We start from the raw sequence: 19,802 nt of genomic DNA, 5'->3' as shown, positions 1-19,802 counted from the left end.
AGCTACATCCTTTATCCTGGTTTTCCTGTGATTCATAGCGTAGGGCTGAGCAGCTCCTAGGGCGCTCTTATAACCAAAGTCGTGTATGGCAAAGCATGCTGCGATGGGTTGTTCCACAACTGCCAAATAACTGCATACTGCCTCTGCCTGCTTTATACATGTCACATGTTTGCAGATTAGGGTCTATATTGTTTTATGGAGGGTACACACGGTCAGATTTTCTGGAAGATATGAGCGATAACGATTGTAAAAATTGCTAAATCGTTTATATCGTTGGCATGCATCGACCAATGAGGTGCGTGCCCGCATGTCAGATAACCATATCTCAAATCAACTGTGTTTGCAGCCAGATTTGGACAATATCATTCATTTAAATACTGTCAGAAATCGTTCATCGTTCATGAAATCGTTAATATCGTTCAGCGTTATCGTTGATCTAGCAAGTCTGACCGTGTGTATGCACCATTACAGCTTGTATTTGCACAAATACCTTTCAGACCATAGGTGACCATACACCTGGACAGCTGGTTGGTCAGCATCATTGTCTTTGATCCCCTCAATTATTTTTCTGTAAAATGCAGCAGAGTGCTTGAAAGCTGATGACCTCCATTGTTGTATGTGCAAGATCATTGGATGGCCTAGAAGTGATATACAGATTTGGATCTGGTGCATAAAATGCAGAGGGAAATCCGTGTGAAAAATAGGAAATGACAACCTACAGGAGTGACGGAAAGACATGCAGAGTGTAAGGGTACAAGCAGGGCCCTCTTTCCAACTCGTCTATCTCTTATTACCCAATCTAGTTCCTAATTGTAAACCGCAATGGAAATATGCTAACGCTATATATGTAAATGTTAATAATAGGAGCCGGCCGGATATTTTACTGAGTGGCCCGTTAACTTTATTATTATTATTATTATTTTTAATAATATTGTTAGTTTGTAAGGTTCCACAGTGCCAGACAGTGAGGAAGATCTGAAATCCATAACACAGGGAATCTGTGTTGACGCTTTAGTGTAGGTAGTATAGGTAGGAGTAGGGTAAGTGTGAGAGGGCATTAGTGTGGGTAGTATAGGTAGGAGTAGGGAATCTGTGTTGACGCTTTAGTGTAGGTAGTATAGGTAGGAGTAGGGTAAGTGTGAGAGGGCATTAGTGTGGGTAGTATAGGTAGGAGTAGGGAAGGTGTGAGAGGGCATTAGTGTGGGTAGTATAGGTAGGAGTGGGTAGGTGTGAGAGGGCATTAGTGTGGGTAGTATAGGTGGGAGTAGGGTAGGTGTGAGAGGGCATTAGTGTGGGTAGTATAGGTAGGAGTAGGGTAAGTGTGAGAGAGCATTAGTGTGGGTAGTATAGGTAGGAGTAGGGTAGGTGTGAGAGGGCATTAGTGTGGGTAGTATAGGTAGGAGTAGGGTAGGTGTGAGAGGGCATTAGTGTTGGGTAGTATAGGTAGGAGTAGGGTAGGTGTGAGAGAGCATTAGTGTGGGTAGTATAAGTAGGAGTAGGGTAAGTGTGAGAGGGCATTAGTGTGTGTAGTATAGGTAGGAGTAGGGTAGGTGTGAGAGGGCATTAGTGTGGGTAGTATAGGTAGGAGTAGGGTAGGTGTGAGAGGGCATTAGTGTGTGTAGTATAGGTAGGAGTAGGGTAAGTGTGAGAGGGCATTAGTGTGTGTAGTATAGGTAGGAGTAGGGTAAGTGTGAGAGGGCATTAGTGTGGGTAGTATAGGTAGGAGTAGGGTAAGTGTGAGGATGCATTAGTGTGGGTAGTATAGGTCGGAAAAGGGTAGATGTGAGAGGGCATTAGTGTGGGTAGTATAGGTAGGAGTAGGGTAAGTGTGAGAGGGCATTAGTGTGGGTTGTATAGGTAGGAGTAGGGGAGGTGTGAGGGTGAATTAGTGTAGGTAGTATAGGTAGGAGTAGGGTAAGTGTGAGAGGGCATTAGTGTGGGTAGTATAGGTAGGAGTAGGGTAAGTGTGATGGTGCATTAGTGTGGGTAGTATAGGTAGGAGTAGGGTAGGTGTGATGGTGCATTAGTGTGGGTAGTATAGGTAAGAGTAGGGTAGGTGCGAGAGGGCGTTTGTGTGGGTATAGTGTAGGTAGGAGTAGGGTAGGCGTGAGAGGGCATTAGTGTGGGTAGTATAGGTAGGAGTAGGGGAGGTGTGAGGGTGCATTAGTGTGGGTAGTATAGGTAGGAGTAGGGTAGGTGCGAGAGGGCGTTAGTGAGGGTATAGTGTAGGTAGGAGTAGGGTAGGTGTGAGGGCATTAGTGTGGGTAGTATAGGTAGGAGTAGGGTAGGTGTGATGTGCATTAGTGTGGGTAGTATAGATAGGAGTAGGGTAGGTGTGATGGTGCATTAGTGTGGGTAGTATAGGTAGGAGTAGGGTAGGTGTGAGAGGGCATTGTTGGTAGTATAGGTAGGAGTAGGGTAGGAGTGACGGTGCCTTAGTGTGGGTAGTATAGGTAGGAGTAGGGTAGGTGTGATAGTGCATTAGTGTGGGTAGTATAGATAGGAGTAGGGTAGGTGTGATGGTGCATTAGTGTGGGTAGTATAGGTAGGAGTAGGGTAAGTGTGAGAGGGCATTAGTGTGGGTAGTATACGTAGGAGTAGGGTAGGTGTGAGGGTGCATTAGTGTGAGTAGTATAGGTAGGAGTAGGGTAAGTGTGAGAGGCCTTAGTGTGGGTAGTATAGGTAGGAGTAGGGTAAGTGTGAGAGGGCATTAGTGTGGGTAGTATAGGTAGGAGTAGGGGAGGTGTGATGAGGCATTAGTGTGGGTAGTATAGGTAGAAGTAGGGTAGGTGTGATGGTGCATTAGTGTGGGTAGTATAGGTAGGAGTAGGGTAGGTGTGAGGGTGTATTAGTGTGGGTAGTATAGGTAGGAGTAGTGTAAGTGTGAGGGTGCATTAGTGTGGGTAGTATAGGTAGGAGTAGGGTAGGTGTGATGAGGCATTAGTGTGGGTAGTATAGGTAGGAGTAGGGTAGGTGTGATGAGGCATTAGTGTGGGTAGTATAGGTAGGAGTAGGGTAGGTGTGAGAGGGCATTAGTGTGGGTAGTATAGGTAGGAGTAGGGTAGGTGTGAGAGGGCATTAGTGTGGGTAGTATAGGTAGGAGTAGGGTAGGTGTGAGGGTGCATTAGTGTGGGTAGTATAGGTAGGAGTAGGGTAGGTGTGATGAGGCATTAGTGTAGGTAGTATAGGTAGGAGTAGGGTAAGTGTGAGAGGGCATTAGTGTGGGTAGTATAGGTAGGAGTAGGGTAGGTGTGATGATGCATCAGTGTGGGTAGTATAGGTAGGAGTAGGGTAGGTGTGATGAGGCATTAGTGTGGGTAGTATAGGTAGGAGCAGGGTAGGTGTGATGAGGCATTAGTGTGGGTAGTATAGGTAGGAGTAGGGTAGGTGTGAGAGGGCATTAGTGTGGGTAGTATAGGTAGGAGTAGGGTAGGTGTGAGAGGGCATTAGTGTGGGTAGTATAGGTAGGAGTAGGGTAAGTGTGAGGGTGCATTAGTGTGGGTAGTATAGGTAGGAGTAGGGTAGGTGTGATGAGGCATTAGTGTAGGTAGTATAGGTAGGAGTAGGGTAAGTGTGAGAGGGCATTAGTGTGGGTAGTATAGGTAGGAGTAGGGTAGGTGTGATGATGCATTAGTGTGGGTAGTATAGGTAGGAGAAGGGTAGTTTAGAGGGGGCGGTTGTGTGGGTAGTAGGAGTAGGGTAGGTGCGAGAGGGCGTTAGTGTGGGTATAGTGTAGGTGTGAGGGTGCATTAGTACGGAACTGGTGGGAGGAGGGTTGGTGTGAGGGCAAATCTTTTTATTATTTCTTCTACTTTTTCCCTCAGCAATACAAACGTAAAAAAATATATATATTTCCCAAGTAGCCATCCTTTACTTGAAGAGACAAAATATAATAAAATACTAGGTTATTGAAATTTCATTCCCCCTTTTATTCCCCATGTAAGCCACTTGGGGCCCGATTCAGACCCGGACGCTAAGCCGCGGACGCACGCTATGGGAGATTGTCGCCCGTATGAGTATGCATCGCGGTGCTCGTGTGCGAACCAGTCATTGCGATTGGGAAGCGTGCCCTCTCTTAACACAAAGACTGAGCGCTACTTTGAGTGACAGATAGCGCCGTTTGTAGGTGGTAACAGGGGAAGGTGCTTGTGAACGGGGGAGTGGTGCTGCGAACGCAGGCGTGTCTGAGTGTCAAAACAAAAAAGGTTAGTTTAGAGGGGGCGGTTGTGTGGGTAGTATAAGTAGGACTAGGGTAGGTGCGAGAGGGTATAGTGTAGGTGTGAAAGGGCATTAGTGTGGGTAGTAAAGGTAGCAGTAGGGTATGTGTAAGGGTGCATTAGTGTGGGTAGTATAGCTGGAAGTAGGGTAAGTGTGATGGTGCATTAGTGTGGGTAGTATAGGTAGGAGTGGGTAGGTGTGATGAGGCATTAGTGTAGGTAGTGTAGCTGGAAGTAGGGTAGGTGTGAGAGGGCATTAGTGTGGGTAGTATAGGTAGGAGTAGCGTAAGTGTGAGGGTGCATTAGTGTGGGTAGTATAGGTAGTAGTAGGGTAGGTGTGATGAGGCATTAGTGTGGGTAGTATAGGTAGGAGTAGGGTAGGTGTGAGGGTGTATTAGTGTGAGTAGTATAGGTAGGAGTAGGGTAGGTGTGAGGGTATATTAGTGTGGGTAGTATAGGTAGGAGTAGTGTAAGTTTGAGGGTGCATTAGTGTGGGTAGTATAGGTAGGAGTAGGGTAGGTGTGATGAGGCATTAGTGTGGGTAGTATAGGTAGGAGTAGGGTAGGTGTGATGAGGCATTAGTGTGGGTAGTATAGGTAGGAGTAGGGTAGGTGTGAGAGGGCATTAGTGTGGGTAGTATAGGTAGGAGTAGGGTAGGTGTGAGAGGGCATTAGTGTGGGTAGTATAGGTAGGAGTAGGGTAGGTGTGAGGGTGTATTAGTGTGGGTAGTATAGGTAGGAGTAGGGTAAGTGTGAGGGTGCATTAGTGTGGGTAGTATAGGTAGGAGTAGGGTAGGTGTGATGAGGCATTAGTATAGGTAGGAGTAGGGTAAGTGTGAGAGGGCATTAGTGTGGGTAGTATAGGTAGGAGTAGGGTAGGTGTGATGATGCATTAGTGTGGGTAGTATAGGTAGGAGAAGGGTAGTTTAGAGGGGGCGGTTGTGTGGGTAGTAGGAGTAGGGTAGGTGCGAGAGGGCGTTAGTGTGGGTATAGTGTAGGTGTGAGGGTGCATTAGTACGGAACTGGTGGGAGGAGGGTTGGTGTGAGGGCAAATCTTTTTATTATTTCTTCTACTTTTTCCCTCAGCAATACAAACGTAAAAAAATATATATATTTCCCAAGTAGCCATCCTTTACTTGAAGAGACAAAATATAATAAAATACTAGGTTATTGAAATTTCATTCCCCCTTTTATTCCCCATGTAAGACACTTGGGGCCCGATTCAGACCCGGACGCTAAGCCGTGGACGCACGCTATGGGAGATTGTCGCCCGTATGAGTATGCATCGCGGTGCTCGTGTGCGAACCAGTCATTGCGATTGGGAATCGTGCCCTCTCTTAACACAAAGACTGAGCGCTACTTTGAGTGACAGATAGCGCCGTTTGTAGGTGGTAACAGGGGAAGGTGCTTGTGAACGGGGGAGTGGTGCTGCGAACGCAGGCGTGTCTGAGTGTCAAAACGGCGTTTTATGGGTGTGCATAATTAGCATGGAAGCGTCATTGTACACGTCACTTGGTTGGATTTCAGCCTACAGTGATCGCAGTGCTTGCGGCGGGGTAGGGTCTACCTCAAGCGCTGCGTGCAGCTCCGATGGCTCTCGATGGTTCTGATTAATCACACACTTCCTGGAGATGACATGTGTGACATTGAGGGCGTCCTTACACCAGACAGTGCGATCACGGAATTTGCATTCCCGGCCCCATTTGGCAGCGAGAGAGCGCAGCTTAGCGTCTGGGTGTGAATCGACCCCCTGGTCCAATCAACTGAGCTTAATAAATCCTCATGAAGACAACTGAATGATGTCAACCAGGATCCATTGTACATGTTATGAGATTCTCTAGCACCACTCTATAGTTGTTCTCAATCATTAACAAAACCTCACCACAGACACTGGGCCTGATTCAGAGCCGGACGCTATTTGCGGACGGTCGTTCTGAAAAAGGGCCCGGATATTTAAATTAAGCGCTCGCTCTTTGCGGTCTGTTGACGCCTCTATGTCTGAACGAGCGAACGAAACATGCATTTGCTATTTTGTAAAGACGCCCCCTGGCCGCTCGCATCATACGTTATCTCCGCTATATATTAGATTAATCGAGTACAGAGGCGTATGAACTGCTTGCTATTCTTGTGGTAGCATTTTCCTACCGCAATCATGCGAGCAGTTCTGACTATAAAATAACCCATTGACGTGGACGATGACGCTGCTTTGTTAATTATGCACTCCCATTAAACGCCCGTTTTGACCGTTCTGATCTCCACTCCCCGTTTTCAAGCACCTTCCCCTGTTACCACCCACAAACACCTCATCCTGTCACTCAAATTAGCAGGCATTCGCTGTTTTGCGAGCGCACGATTTCCGACCGCACTGACTGGTTGGCGCATGCGCATCACAACCCATACACATGCGCAGATGTGCGAACATCGCTCGGAGCGAACGAGCGGCCGCTTACGAGCGGCTCTGAATCAGGCCCACTGTACCTTGTGGAACACCAATGAGTTGAGCAGTGGTGGCCACTGTAGCTCCTCCCAAACATGGCACCAGTGTCCCAGCCACTGTGGTCTCCTCCTTTTGTCTTGGTAGACAAAACATTGATCAGCTGTGCCTCTCAGACCTTTCTGCACAGTATCCTGAGCCTAATTAGATGTTTGAGAAGAATTTATTGTCAGAAATTACAAATTTAAGTTTATCGTGGAGTTTCCTCAGCTATAGAAAAAATCCTCCGGTAAAACGGTCTCTCCGTAGGCAGTAATGTCTCCTCTATGTTAGTGGTTACACGGTCTGATCTATACAAAAGCCATGTATTTGATATGAAGACGTAGCAGTACCATGGGGTATATTTACTAAAGTGCGGAGTTTTATGGAGCATACACACGGTCAGATTTGTCAGATGTGTCAGATGAACGATTGTACGATCTGAACGATTTGACCAACGATTTGAACTATGAACTATTTTTGACTGCATTAAAATGACTGTAATCGTCCAAAACTGACTGCAAACACATCAGATGTCAGATATCGTTATCCGGCCGCTCGTAAACGGCCGCTCGTTCGTTCCGAGCGATGTTTGCCCAACTGCGCATGCGTATGGATCATAATACGCATGCGCGAACCAGTCAGTGCAGCCGAAAATCGTGTGCTCGCTAAATAGCGAATGCCTGCTAATATGAGTGACAAGAGGAGGCGTATGTGGGTGGTAACAGGGGAAGGTGCTTGTAAACGGGGAGTGGAGATCCGAACGCAGGCGTGCTTAAAGGTCAAAACGGGCGTTTTATGGGTGTGCATAATTAATACAGCAGCGTCATTGACCACATCACTGGGTTATTTTATAGTCAGAACTGCTCGCAAGATTGTGGTAGGAAAAACCAACCACAAGAATAGCGAGCAGTTCATACGCTGGTCGATGTACTCCATTAAGCTAATAAATAGCGGACATGATGTAGGATGCGAGCGGCCAGGGGGCGTAGTTATCCAAAAAACGACCGCAAGTTTTGTTCGCTCGTTCAGACATAGAGGCGTGAACAGACCGCAAAGAGCGAACGGTTCATTTGAATAGCCACCCCTTTTTCCTGAACGACCGTCCGCAAATTGCGTCCGGCTCCGAATCAGGCCCATTGTTCAAACATGTCAGATATGTCAGATTTTCCTTCAGATAGTTTTTAAATCGTTATCGTTCAGATCTGAAGAAAAATCTGACCATGTGTATGCACCATTAGAAGCAGAGATGTTAGAAGCGGAGATGTTGCCCATAGCAACCAATTAGATTCTACTTATTATTTATCTATCACCTTCTAGAAGATAATAGTTAGAATCTGATTGGTTGCTATGGGCAACATCTACATTTCTAAAAAATATGTTTGACATACTCCTACAACATGTTTATATAGCAATTTGGTACTTGCCCGTTGTTGTCCTTTCAGTCAGTGCCATTTGAGAAGATTACCTGTGTGTTATATGGGATAACAACACAATGGGCTGAGATGAGGGATAATTAGTGCAGCTAGCATTGCCTATTATTGGTTGAAGGATAAGCTACACTGGTGCTTGTCCTTGGTGCCTGAGGGGCTAATTCTCAGTCGCAATTAAAATCGCTGTAGTAGAACGCCGGATTTACAACCTTATGCTAATACGCGAGAATCCGTTCAACTAACGCGTGCGTGTGCAAGTGGAAGCCAGTACAGCACATTGATTTCACGCCGGCCTCCTCAGCCCCCATGCTAGGTGCCAAAGATCCCTAGAAACCATCTTCCATTCCCTGTATGCATGGCTCAGAATCACTTGCCCACGTCACTCACATCCCACTCCCACAAGTCAGGGTAGATAAGTGGGTTTGCATTGTCACTGCCTCGAAAGCCCTATTTCACTGAAAGAGAGATCCGGACAAGTTCCATCAAACTCGTTATAGGATGGAGATGTGCAAAATTGCATAAATTTGCTCCAATTTGCACTGTGTGCAAATTGTCGCTAATTGCGTCCGTGCTAAGAGATCTGTCTGACTCGGAATAAGGCCCTGCGTACGCAGAGTATTGCAAATAGACAAAGGGCGGCACTTTACTTAAAACCGCTAATCTTATAAGGTACTTTCTGGGCTTATCAAACTCTGGACCTGATTCAGACCCGCTTGCTAAGCTGCATTCGCACGTAGCCTTCCAATATTTGCAATGTGCGCATGTGTATAAGTCGCAGTGCGTGTGCGCGAACTAGTCCATGCGAAGGGGAAGCGTTCGCTCGCTGCACATAGCCAGCTTGCTAGAATGAGTGACAGGACGAGCCGTTTATGGGTGGTGATAGGGGATAGTCGATGAAAACGGGGGCGTGGTGGTGCGAACGCAGGCGTCTGAGCTTCTTAACGAGGCGCGCATAATTAAGACGCAGCGTCATAATACACGTGACATAGCTGACTTACACACTGAAGCACTCACAGTGCTTGCGGTAGGGAATGGTCAGCCACAAGTGCTGCGTACATGGGTCCGATGTTACTCAATGTTACCGATTGTTGCATACACTTCCTGGAGATGACGTGGGAAAGTGGGCGTCTTAAGACAGGCTGGCGGGCATCTAAATACACACCGCGATCGCACGCCAAGACATAGTGGGCGTGCTATTGCCTTGCCGTGCGATCGCTGGATTTGCATACTTTGGCTGCGTGCGAATGCATTTAGCGAGCGGGTCTGAATCAGGCCCTCTCTTCCATCATTGAGGGGAAGGAAGCATGATGTTGGTCTTCATGTGCTTGTATGAGAGTGTGATGGATGTAGCCAGTCCCACAGGGTATCCGTGGTTATAAGGGTACAGCAAGAATGCTCACTGCAAGCAACTGCAGAGCAATATCGCTTGCTCAGAGGGGTATATTTACTAAAGTAAGGGTTTTTAGAAGTGGCGATGTAGCCCATAGCAACCAATCAGATTCTAACTATTATCTTTTATAAGGTCCTAGATAAATGTTAAGTAGAATCTGATTGGTTGCCATGGGCAACATCTCCACTTCTAAAAACCCACACTTAATATAGGCCCCAGAGTAGTCATGCATGATGTAGAGTGCTTTGTCAGCCATGTCGTCTAATTAATTAACATTTTTAACGAATGAACACCTATGTATCATGCTACTATTTCAGCCACAAGGTCCTCCTTTTCTTATAAAGTAAGCAAAAAAAAATTCAGTTTGACTAAATTTTTGTCTTTTTTTTTTTTCCCCCTCCTATCTCTAGATGAGTTTGGGTCAGCGCGCAAAGTTGACCTGCACACCCGATGTTGCGTACGGAGCCACGGGCCACCCAGGAGTCATCCCTCCCAATGCCACCCTGATCTTTGATGTGGAACTTATGAAGATAGAGTGACCATATAGAAGGGCAGGCAGACAAAAGATCTCCAAAAACCATTATCCTCCTCTTCCTTTCAACTGGTTGTCACCCTCACTGCTGAAGACGTTGGTGGGATGACGTAGAGTCGCTTCAGCAGTCAGGGGCCAAAACAAGTCTTCACACTAAATCCTTAGCACTGTCAAAGGAGACTGCAACGGCTCAGACTGCAGCCTTCTCTGGCAACACCGTTATGACAGGACTGCGTTTAAGTGATTTGTGGTCAGTTTATGTAGGTCACGTCTCCTCAACAATGATCCCAGATGAGTAGTGAGGTCCGAAGAATGGACAAATCAAGAGCCTACTCAACTCTGACCCCATGTTCTCCATAGTCGTTCATACTGTAAGATCATTGAGGTCCTTCCAAATCACATACATTCCACACAGTTACTGTACACAAGGTTTGACTGTCAAAGAAAGGAAATCATAAGTTTGTGATAGACCAGTGGTCTCGCTAGTGGACCCTTCACTGGCCAACATCTTACTTTCATCAGAAAGTCACTTAAGTATGAATGTGTGAAATGGGTGGGAACGGTTTGAAGCCGACGTGTACTGAAAACCACAACCACTTAACCTTAAAGTAGTCCTGTTCACGGCAGCTGAAAGAGGCAGTCCCGAAAAGCCACAATCACATGGCAACACTAATTTAGCTGGTCAACTTCCACAAAAGTAACAAATAGCCATCAAAGTTGGATCATATTTTTATTTTATTTTATTTCCTCATTGCTTGATTGGAGCTTCTATTTATTAAATGCAGGCAGCACTGCAGTGGGGGCAATGTCTCTGGTATTTTATTAAAGCAGCTGCTTTGTAGTATCTGACGCATCAGGAAAAAAAATTTATGTTTACTGACTATACATTTCTTGGATAAAGTTCCACTTTGGAATGGTGGGAGAACAGCTCATGTTCGGCAGAAGCAGCAATATTGGTGGTAGCCACTTCCTGTTTTCATAAACGGCATTTATGTTTTAGTATTATTTTGTGATTTTTTTTTTCTAATTTATATATATTTGTATATACACATACAGTACCAAACAAGGAGACACTTTTTGTACAGTTTACAAGTAACGAACAGATTAACGGGTTGCATGAATGAATATTTTATAGAGACATTGTACCACAAATGATCTAAAAATATTTTTTAGAAAAATGCCACTTACCCTTGGTGCTAAAGGGACTGCCTCTTTAAAGGGCCTTAAGTTAAACTAAATAAGTTTTTTTTTTCTATAAATCTTATCAAAGTATCTTCCCAGATCTTGGCCTCAGCCCAGAAAAAGAGAAATAAAAGAAAAATAACAACAAAAAAAAGAAAAAAAAATTTAAAATGCTCCACAATAAGGGGCCTTCATTGCTGTTATTGTTATTTTATTTTCTTAACTCGTGTTTGTGGGAGTTATCTTTATTTTTTGATATTTTTTTTTGTCTTGAAGCTTAAAAACTTTGTTGCTTTCCAGGAAGATAAGCAAAGAACAAAAATAATACAACAGTCACAAAAAAAAAAAAAAATCTGCTACACTGGCTATTACACTCTCTAAGTTGTACATTTTGTTTAAGCACATCCTTCCAGATGTATGTGTACCTGCCACAAACACTCAGCGAAAGCAGCCATTTTGTGAGGTGACCGCACAAGAAGACAGACTGGCAAGGCCGTCCATCATTTTGAAATGTAAAACCAGGACACTGTTGTGATATGAAGATTTCTCAGGCTACAAAATCTATCCCATACTTTATTTTAGGTTGCAAGTAAGGTAAAATTGTAATAGGGACCTGCTCCAACTTAATATTGTCTCATCAAGGGTTTATATGAAGGGAAAAAGAAGAAATGTCAGGTAAAGATTTTGGGTTGAAAAAAAAGGTACTTTCTCTGGGAAATGTATATAATTCCTTTCACTGGAACTTGTGCCATTGCGTTATGCCTCGTGTTCCAGTGATTTCAAAAGTCGGTAGTGAATATTGGTTCAGTTCACAAAATGGCCGCCTGTGCTGTGTGTGGAAAATGGGTCCTATTCTGCTTTGAAGAGCTGTGCAGGTCTGTCTGGAAGTAAGAATTTATAATTTGCATGTGACATAGCTCACCCGAAAAATAAAAATAATAATGTATTTAAAAAAAAAAAAAAAAATAGCCCACTGCCTTACAGTACACTTAGGAGAAGCTGCTCAGATTATCTGTGCGCATTCTGTGCACAAAGGGGCATTAGCTAATGGTTACCTGCTGTATCACACTGACTCAGTAATGTACGTCTTGCTCGCTGCTGATCTAAACAAACAAAACAAAAAAGCCTCTCCTTTAACTACGTATATACAGATCTATATATAGAAGAACAGAAAATGAAATAAATTTTAAGAAAAACCTCATTGCTTTACAGCTTTGCATGTTTTATTTTTTTAGTATTGATTTTTACAGTTGGACAATTTGAACAATGTGGTTTTATCACGTCTACTTCCGATGTTTGATGTCTGATTTCAGCACTGCGAATGTGGCATGCAGTGTCATTGTTTGCAATTAGCGCAACGTTCCTGAGCTGATAAAATACTCAAAGATCTGACACAAGCTGGTCCGTAGTCTGCATTTATTCCTTAGGCATGGTCAGTGCTACATTTTTTTGTAGTAAAACTATGATCTAGCTGTTAGTAGGGCCTATGGAACCAGGAGAGCAAAGTTAGTTTACATATTGCTGCAAGTTAATGATTGTTTAATACAAGAACTAAAGGGACCTATCCACTGGGCGACCTGAAAGTCTGAACAACTAGCGTTCAGACCTTCAGGTCGCCGAGGTGCGGTGCCCGCACTGAACGGCGTTCACTGAACGTCCTTCAGTGAAGGAGCCAGACCTCTTATCTCTGAACATACCGAACCTGACGAGCGTCATCAGGTTGACAGGCATGTTCAGTAGATAGTCGGGGACGTCAAGGATCCACCATGTACGCGCATCGCTGGGCCTTGCCGGCTATCCATTACACGACTTTGTGAACAATGCAACCTCCTGGTTTTGGTCGGATCGTTCTAAAGTCGTGTAATGGATAGGCCCCTTAACACAAACACATGTATCTGAATACTTTTGGGTAAATCCCTGTGGCAGGTTATAAGAATAATCTTGGTAATATGTTTCCTTGGTTTGTTTCTTCAGGTCACCATTCTGCAGCATTGGCACAGTCTTGTAACTACAATGTCAGCTACAGTCACAAGGCACATTATATAGTGAGCAGTGCGGTTTTGGTAGGCCACTCTGAGCTCTCCCATCACCTCTTGTTATCACATGACATGATGAGAGCCTATGGAGCTTATGCAGTATTAGGAGCAAATCAAGAAAATGAAGTAATTTGACGTTGGAACAAATCGTGTTGCAATGCAAGGGGTGCAAATGGGTTTACTGTATTTATTTTTTCATACAGGGAAAATACTGGCTGCTTTTGCATGTAGCGTACAGCACTGGGCAGCTTTCGTTTTACAGGCAAATTTTAAGTTAAGTTAGGACACGCCCCTTCCCAACTCTAATGGAGCATACAAACGGTCAGATGTGTCAGATGAACGATTGAACCAAAGATTTGAACGATTTTGCTAACGATTTGAACTACGAACGATTTTTGACTGCATTAAAATGACTGAAATCGTTCACAACTGACTGCAAACACATCAGATGTCAGATATCGTTATCTGACCATCGGGAACACGCATCGTTCATCGTTCAGACATGTCAGATTTTCCTTCAGATATGAACGATTTTTGAAATCGTTATCGTTCAGATCTGAAGAAAAATCTGACCGTGTGTATGCACCATAAATCTCTCTGCACATGTTAAACCTGCAGTGCAGCATGGCTTTACCAAGGTGCACATTTGCTCCTTATTTCGATCTGCAACAAGTGCACAAGCACCTATGTTTGTGGTTTATAACCAGAGAGGAGATAATGATTTGTAGGACCTCTATCAGATGCATGTTTAAAAGGTATTTAACTTGCTAGTTAAAGGAAAAAAGGTTTTATGGGATTGCCACTATAAATTCTAAAACAAAACATTCTTTATCAATAAATATGCCTAAGCCTATTTATTGTATCAGTGTATTAGCAATTCTGTATCCTATTCATGGGTCTGGTATGTTAAGTCGGCAGTTATGTTGACATGGTCAAAATGTTGACATGCTTAGCATGTCGCCAGTGACCATGACGAGAGATCATGGCTACACAGATGACATGTCGACATTATAGACTGCCGACAAACCGTCCATGGTGGTCTAGTGGTGTCTTACCTGGCCCCGACGGCGGCGTCTCCTGCATTGTGTTCCAGGTCCCGACGGTCATGTGAGGGGACGTATGGGAAGTGGCAGAGTATTCCTCCTCATCCCTATTTCCCAACCCTCCCCTAGTGCCTAATCCAACCTCCTCCCCCTGCAACCTAACCCTTAACTACCCCGCCCACCCCCCTTCTGCAGCCTAACCCTCCTGCGGCCCCTAATCACCTGCATTGTACAATGGAAACATTCCACATGGCGTCATTACAGATGTCAACTTGTTGCCATTCTGCGGGTGTCCACATGGTGCCTGTTGATGTGTTGAAAAACCATGTCGACATGAATGCCTATATGTTAACTCGCCCATGTGACTGGTCCACCCTGTTTATGCCCATAAATATATCACTATCACCCGCTGTCTTCCATTCGCAGGCCGCCGCTTCTCAAGGACCGTGGTAGAAAGAACATCAGTTTACGGTGCGTGAAAGACACGGGTGGATTTGTAATACACCATGAATAGTGAACACCGGGAAAGTAACCCTTTGGCACTAGGTTCTACTTTGGAAATTCCGCCCAAGCTTCAGTTTTTATTTTTGTGTGGAATTATGTTCGAATACAGTTTTATTAAGCATGCAGGCACTTTCAAGGAACCATCCACAGATGTGGTGTCGCTGGCAGACGAGGGTCCCAAAATTTTCTACCGACACTGCTGACCCTCCAGCCCCCTCTTGGTACCCTCAGGTTCATTGCACCAAAACAGTGTCTATCAGAGCCGTAAGTAGACTTTTTTGTGCCCTGTCCCAGAGAGAGCATTGGTGTCCCCCAAACACCCCCCCCCCACCCCTTTTTTAAAAAAGGGACATAAGATAGTGCACCTGAAAAGGGGCCATGGCCTCTTGGGGAAGGGCCAGGGAAGAGATAGGGGAGGCCAGGAGATGCTGGGGATAAAAGAAGAGGAAGCTACAAGTGAGAATGATAATATACAGGAAAATTTAGGCCCAAACAGCGCCCCCTGCCCTGCGGTGCCCTGTGCCATGGCACAGGTCGCACTACCCTAGTTACGGCCCTGGTGTCTATGCTATTTGAAAGAACTATAAATCATTTCTATTTAATCATTTTTATTTTTTTTAAATACGGTGCTGTGACAACGTTACTGTATGGTGCGGCGTAGGACGTCTCATTAGGTGATGTCTCTGGATTCTGATATAAAGCTCTGTGTATGTACTGTACTTATTGACGCCTCTGTAATGAATGAAAGTGAGCCATCGATTGCACTTAATATAGAAGCTTTGTCCTTTCTCAAGGATGAAAGCAGAAGGATATCAGTGTGGCAGAGACCATCGCCCAGAGGAAGAAGAGAGCGTCCCATGTGCTTTCTGTGCGCTTACAAGGTCGTTGAGTCCTGCAAATTACACTGCCATTGTTTCACCGCGCACTTCACTTGGAATTGAAAATACATATATTAAATGGCCTTTAGAGCTGAAGTCCAGCTTGATCTGAGATAAAAATACATTTTGTAAGCACTCACACACATATACATATATATGAAAGCGTGGCCATGCCATAGACATAAGGCAATGTGTGTTTGTTGCCTACATAATGTTTTCCACTACCTGCCATCTTGCCTAATGACACCACCTACCTAGGGCAATGTTCCTGACAATGGAGACAGGGTTCTTAGCGCTGACGAGAAGAGAACTACTGAAATGTCACTTTGGGGGCTATTAGAATTGAACTCTTAGTTCTTTAATTATTTTACTGCTAGTAAAGGGAACCAGATCACCTCAATATGTCCCACCCCCTCTATCTGCTGCTGCACCCTTTCACTGCTCTGTTCCTGTTCATCCCCCCTGTCCTGCCCCCACACGTGTCCTGTTCCCGGTGGGCAGGTCCTCCTGTCTGGTGTGATCTAGGGATGGGCTGATCGATTCACTGCACTGAGTTAAGCCTCATGGCTCAACTCAGTGAAGTGTCTCGAGACACGGCTCTTTAGATAGAGCAAGCGCTGGAGCCGGCAGCCCAGCACTACAGCTCAGGGTTCTACTGACTCTCCTGAGTCAGTGAACTCCCTGAGCCCTGGCAGTAGCTGCGCGACTCAGAGTGAGTCACTGACAGCTCCGCCCCCTACACTGCCGATCTGATTCAGAGCCGCTCGTTTGTTCCGAGCGATGTTTGCCCAACTGCGCATGCGTACGGATCGTAATACGCATGCGCGAACCACTCAGTGCGGCCGAAAATCGTTTGTTCGCTAAATAGCGAATGCCTGCTATTTTGAGTGACAGGAGGAGGCGTATGTGGGTGGTAACAGGGGAAGGTGCTTGAAAACGGGGAGTGGAGATCCGAACGCAGGCGTGCTTAAAGGTCAAAACGGGCGTTTTATGAGTGTGCATAATTAATACAGCAGCGTCATTGACCACGTCACTGGGTTATTTTATAGCCAGAACTGCTCGCAAGATTGTGGTAGGAAAAACCAACCACAAGAATAGCGAGCAGTTCATACGCTGGTCGATGTACTCGATTAATCTAATAAATAGTGGATATGACGTTGGATGCGAGCGGCCAGGGGGCGTAGTTATCCAAAAAACGACCGCAAGTTTTGTTCGCTCGTTCAGACATAGAGGCGTGAACAGACTGCAAAGAGCGAACGGTTCATTTGAATAGCCACCCCTATTTTTCTGAACGAACGACCGCAAATAGCGTCCGGCTCTGAATGAGGTCCTCAGTGCACAGAAGTATGATCAGGTGGGATCAGCACTAGCTACCACTGACAGAGAGGCTAGGGGAGGTGACAGAGAGGCTAGGGGAGGTGACAGAGAGGCTAGGGGAGGTGACAGAAAGGCTAGGAGAGGTGACAGAGAGGCTAGGAAAGGTGACAGAGAGGCTAGGGGAGGTGACAGAGAGGCTAGGGGAGGTGACAGAGAGGCTAGGGGAGGTGACAGAGGCTAGGGGAGGTGGGTGTCTCGACTCACCAAACACTGTGACTCGAATCATTCACTTATCTGAATGATTCGAGTCAGTGTGTTGAGACACTCACTCACTAGCCATCTCTAGTGTGATCAGTCACGTCTTCCTAGCGGGGTGGAAGCCGTTGGAGGGGCGGCGTGCGTCTCGGCTCCCACTGCGCATACATGTAGGAGATTGGACAGACCTTATAAAATTATTATACAGATGCTAAATAACATATCTGTAGATATTTTTTTTTGGTTCATATAGCGGAAAATCCATATCTTATTCAATTAGTGTCCCTTTGGTTACTTTTACACAGAGCAATCGCCGAAAATTCACCTGACATTAATTTGTCTTAATTCTCCTAGGTATACCAAAGTATGTATCCGTAGTTGTAGAAGTCTTGCAGCAGGGGAGTTATAGAGGATAAAGCCCTTGTAAAGGATCCATAGGGGTAGATTTACTAAAGTGCGGGTTTTTAGAAGTGGAGATGTTGCCCATAGCAACCAATCAGATTCCAGCTATTATCTTCTAATAGGTGCTAGATTAATGTTAGGTAGAATCTGATTGGTTGCTATGGGCAACATCCCCACTTCTAAAAACCCGCACTTTAGTAAATATACCTCGTAGTGCTGTAAAGAAGACAATTTTCAGGAAGGGTGTTTAGCAGTTGCAGGACGTTACAGTATAAATGATCACATCACATCATTTATAGTTCTCAGTAATTCTGACATTGGTTTACCAAGCTCAGGGAGGCGATAGTTCAGTCTCGAACGGATTTTATTATTTTTTTACATTCTCTTCATACAATTTGGGGTGAACCATTGAAGGTCACCGGCCGATCTCTGCTTCACTTATACTAGCCTGATGTTTGCACCGGGTTGGGTATGGTAGACCGTCAGTCGGGATGCCGGCTGTCAAAACACCGACAGCAGAATGCCGACGTTCAGAATCCCGACAGGGGCTAGGTTAGTATCCTAACCCTCCCCTCACCACCCCCTGACCCTCCCTACTTGCATCCTAATCCTGCACCCTAACCCTCCCCGTTAGTGCCTAACCCGCCCGGTGGTGCCTAACCTACCTCTTCCCGCACCCTAACCCCCCCCCCCTGTGGTGCCTAAACCTCCCCCCCCCCATGGCTATAAGCTAGCCCGGCCTGCTATACTTACGATCAGAATGCCGGCTATTGGAATTCCGGTGTCCGCATATCAACTGATGTCGGGATTCCGGCGCCGTTGTTCTGCCCACAGGTCGGGATTCTGGCTCCAGGATTTCAACCGCCGGCATCCCGATCGTAGGTAATTTCAATGCATCCCATTTGCACCAGGGGCCACAAATGGCTGCTCTTTGACCACTCCTCTAGCGATGAGGAGAAAGCTGCTACGTTTCCTTTTACTCGTTTGATTTTCCTGCTGTAAGATTAGTAGTATACTGTTAAGAGTGCCATTGTCCTCTAAGTGTAACCTCAAACTAGGCCAGATGATGAGGGGAGTGTTTCCTTATTGCTCCTGTGTAAGAGCATGTAACTTCTATGGTTCTCGTATGAATACATGCCATTGCTAGTGTTAAACTGCTTAAAGGACTTATCAAAAGTCAAATCCGAGACAAGAGGCCACCGCCCTCATCAAGAAGAGCCAGGTAAGTTCCAGATGCCATATAGCTCCCGACTGCGCACCCTATTTACCATTATTATAAGTCACATACTCATTTAGGGGTCTGATACAGAGATGTACGCTATGCCGATGATTTCACAGTGGTGGTTATCGTCCGTCTGCGCAAGCGTCAAGGTACATTACCGTAGTTGCTCGCAGTGAGTATTTGTTTGCAGTGTGATTGACGGAGCGTTTGGGGGATGTAACGGGGAGTGTTGGCTAGTAAAAACGCAGGCGTGTTGCCACTGTTGATGAGCCCTTCTCCTATATATTGTCTTTGATACAAATAGTTAATTACGCCTATTAGCGCATATCATAAAGAAACCGTAAACGCTTGCCACAAGTATTTATTCGCAGTGGATTGACAGCATTTGGAGGTGGTTACGGGGAGCGTCGGCTAAAAAGGCAGGCGTGTTTGCGACCGTTTTGAGGGCGCGTCACAGTCTGCGATCTCGTATGCAAGAAATATGGCTTGGCGTCTCAATTCCCCTGCCCATCGTGTGTGACCATAACGTTACTCAGGACCGCTAACATCGAAAGATCTGCGATCGGTGCTGCGTCTTTGTACGCAGATGCATGGATTTGTAAAGACACAGGCAGTCGTCTCAATACTTATCCCAGCAGCTGCAACATTCGTATTTTTTTCACCTCGCATCTGCATATGGGATTCCAGCTGCGGTGGCAGTAGCGTACAACTTACACCCTAGGTTCCCCTATTTGTTACCACTAATAAATACAATGCAAAGAGCATCTAATCATGCCCGGAAGTGCAATTGCTAAGACATCGGGCGGGATGTAATAGAGATCGAGTCTGCCGGGGGTGCGGGATGCAGACTGATCTCGATCGTTTGTTTAAAGTTGCAGTCATTTACAGGGCAAAGCCAGTTCCGGCAGACTCGATCTCT

General features: G+C 45.5%; 1 protein-coding gene across 2 annotated transcripts in view; it reads left to right on the top strand.

The window, feature by feature from the left end:
• FKBP1B (FKBP prolyl isomerase 1B) overlaps nt 1-19,802 on the top strand; it is a 111,140-nt gene that overhangs the window by 54,138 nt on the left and 37,200 nt on the right. The window contains exon 4 of one of the 2 annotated variants that reach the window (XM_088467289.1): nt 9,923-12,623. The exons of the other annotated variant lie outside the window; for it this stretch is intronic. Within the exon in view, the coding sequence (XP_088323415.1) occupies nt 9,923-10,051 (129 nt within the window). The 3' untranslated portion in view covers nt 10,052-12,623. Of the gene's footprint in view, nt 1-9,922; nt 12,624-19,802 lie in introns of those variants that run through there. 2 annotated transcript variants of the gene reach the window in all.

Source organism: Taudactylus pleione, unplaced genomic scaffold, assembly GCF_031769625.1.
Source record: "Taudactylus pleione unplaced genomic scaffold, aTauple2 ptg000070l, whole genome shotgun sequence".
Lineage (NCBI taxonomy): Eukaryota > Metazoa > Chordata > Amphibia > Anura > Myobatrachidae > Taudactylus > Taudactylus pleione.
Note: the sequence above shows the minus strand (reverse complement) of the source record. Positions and strands in the feature narration are given on the sequence as shown.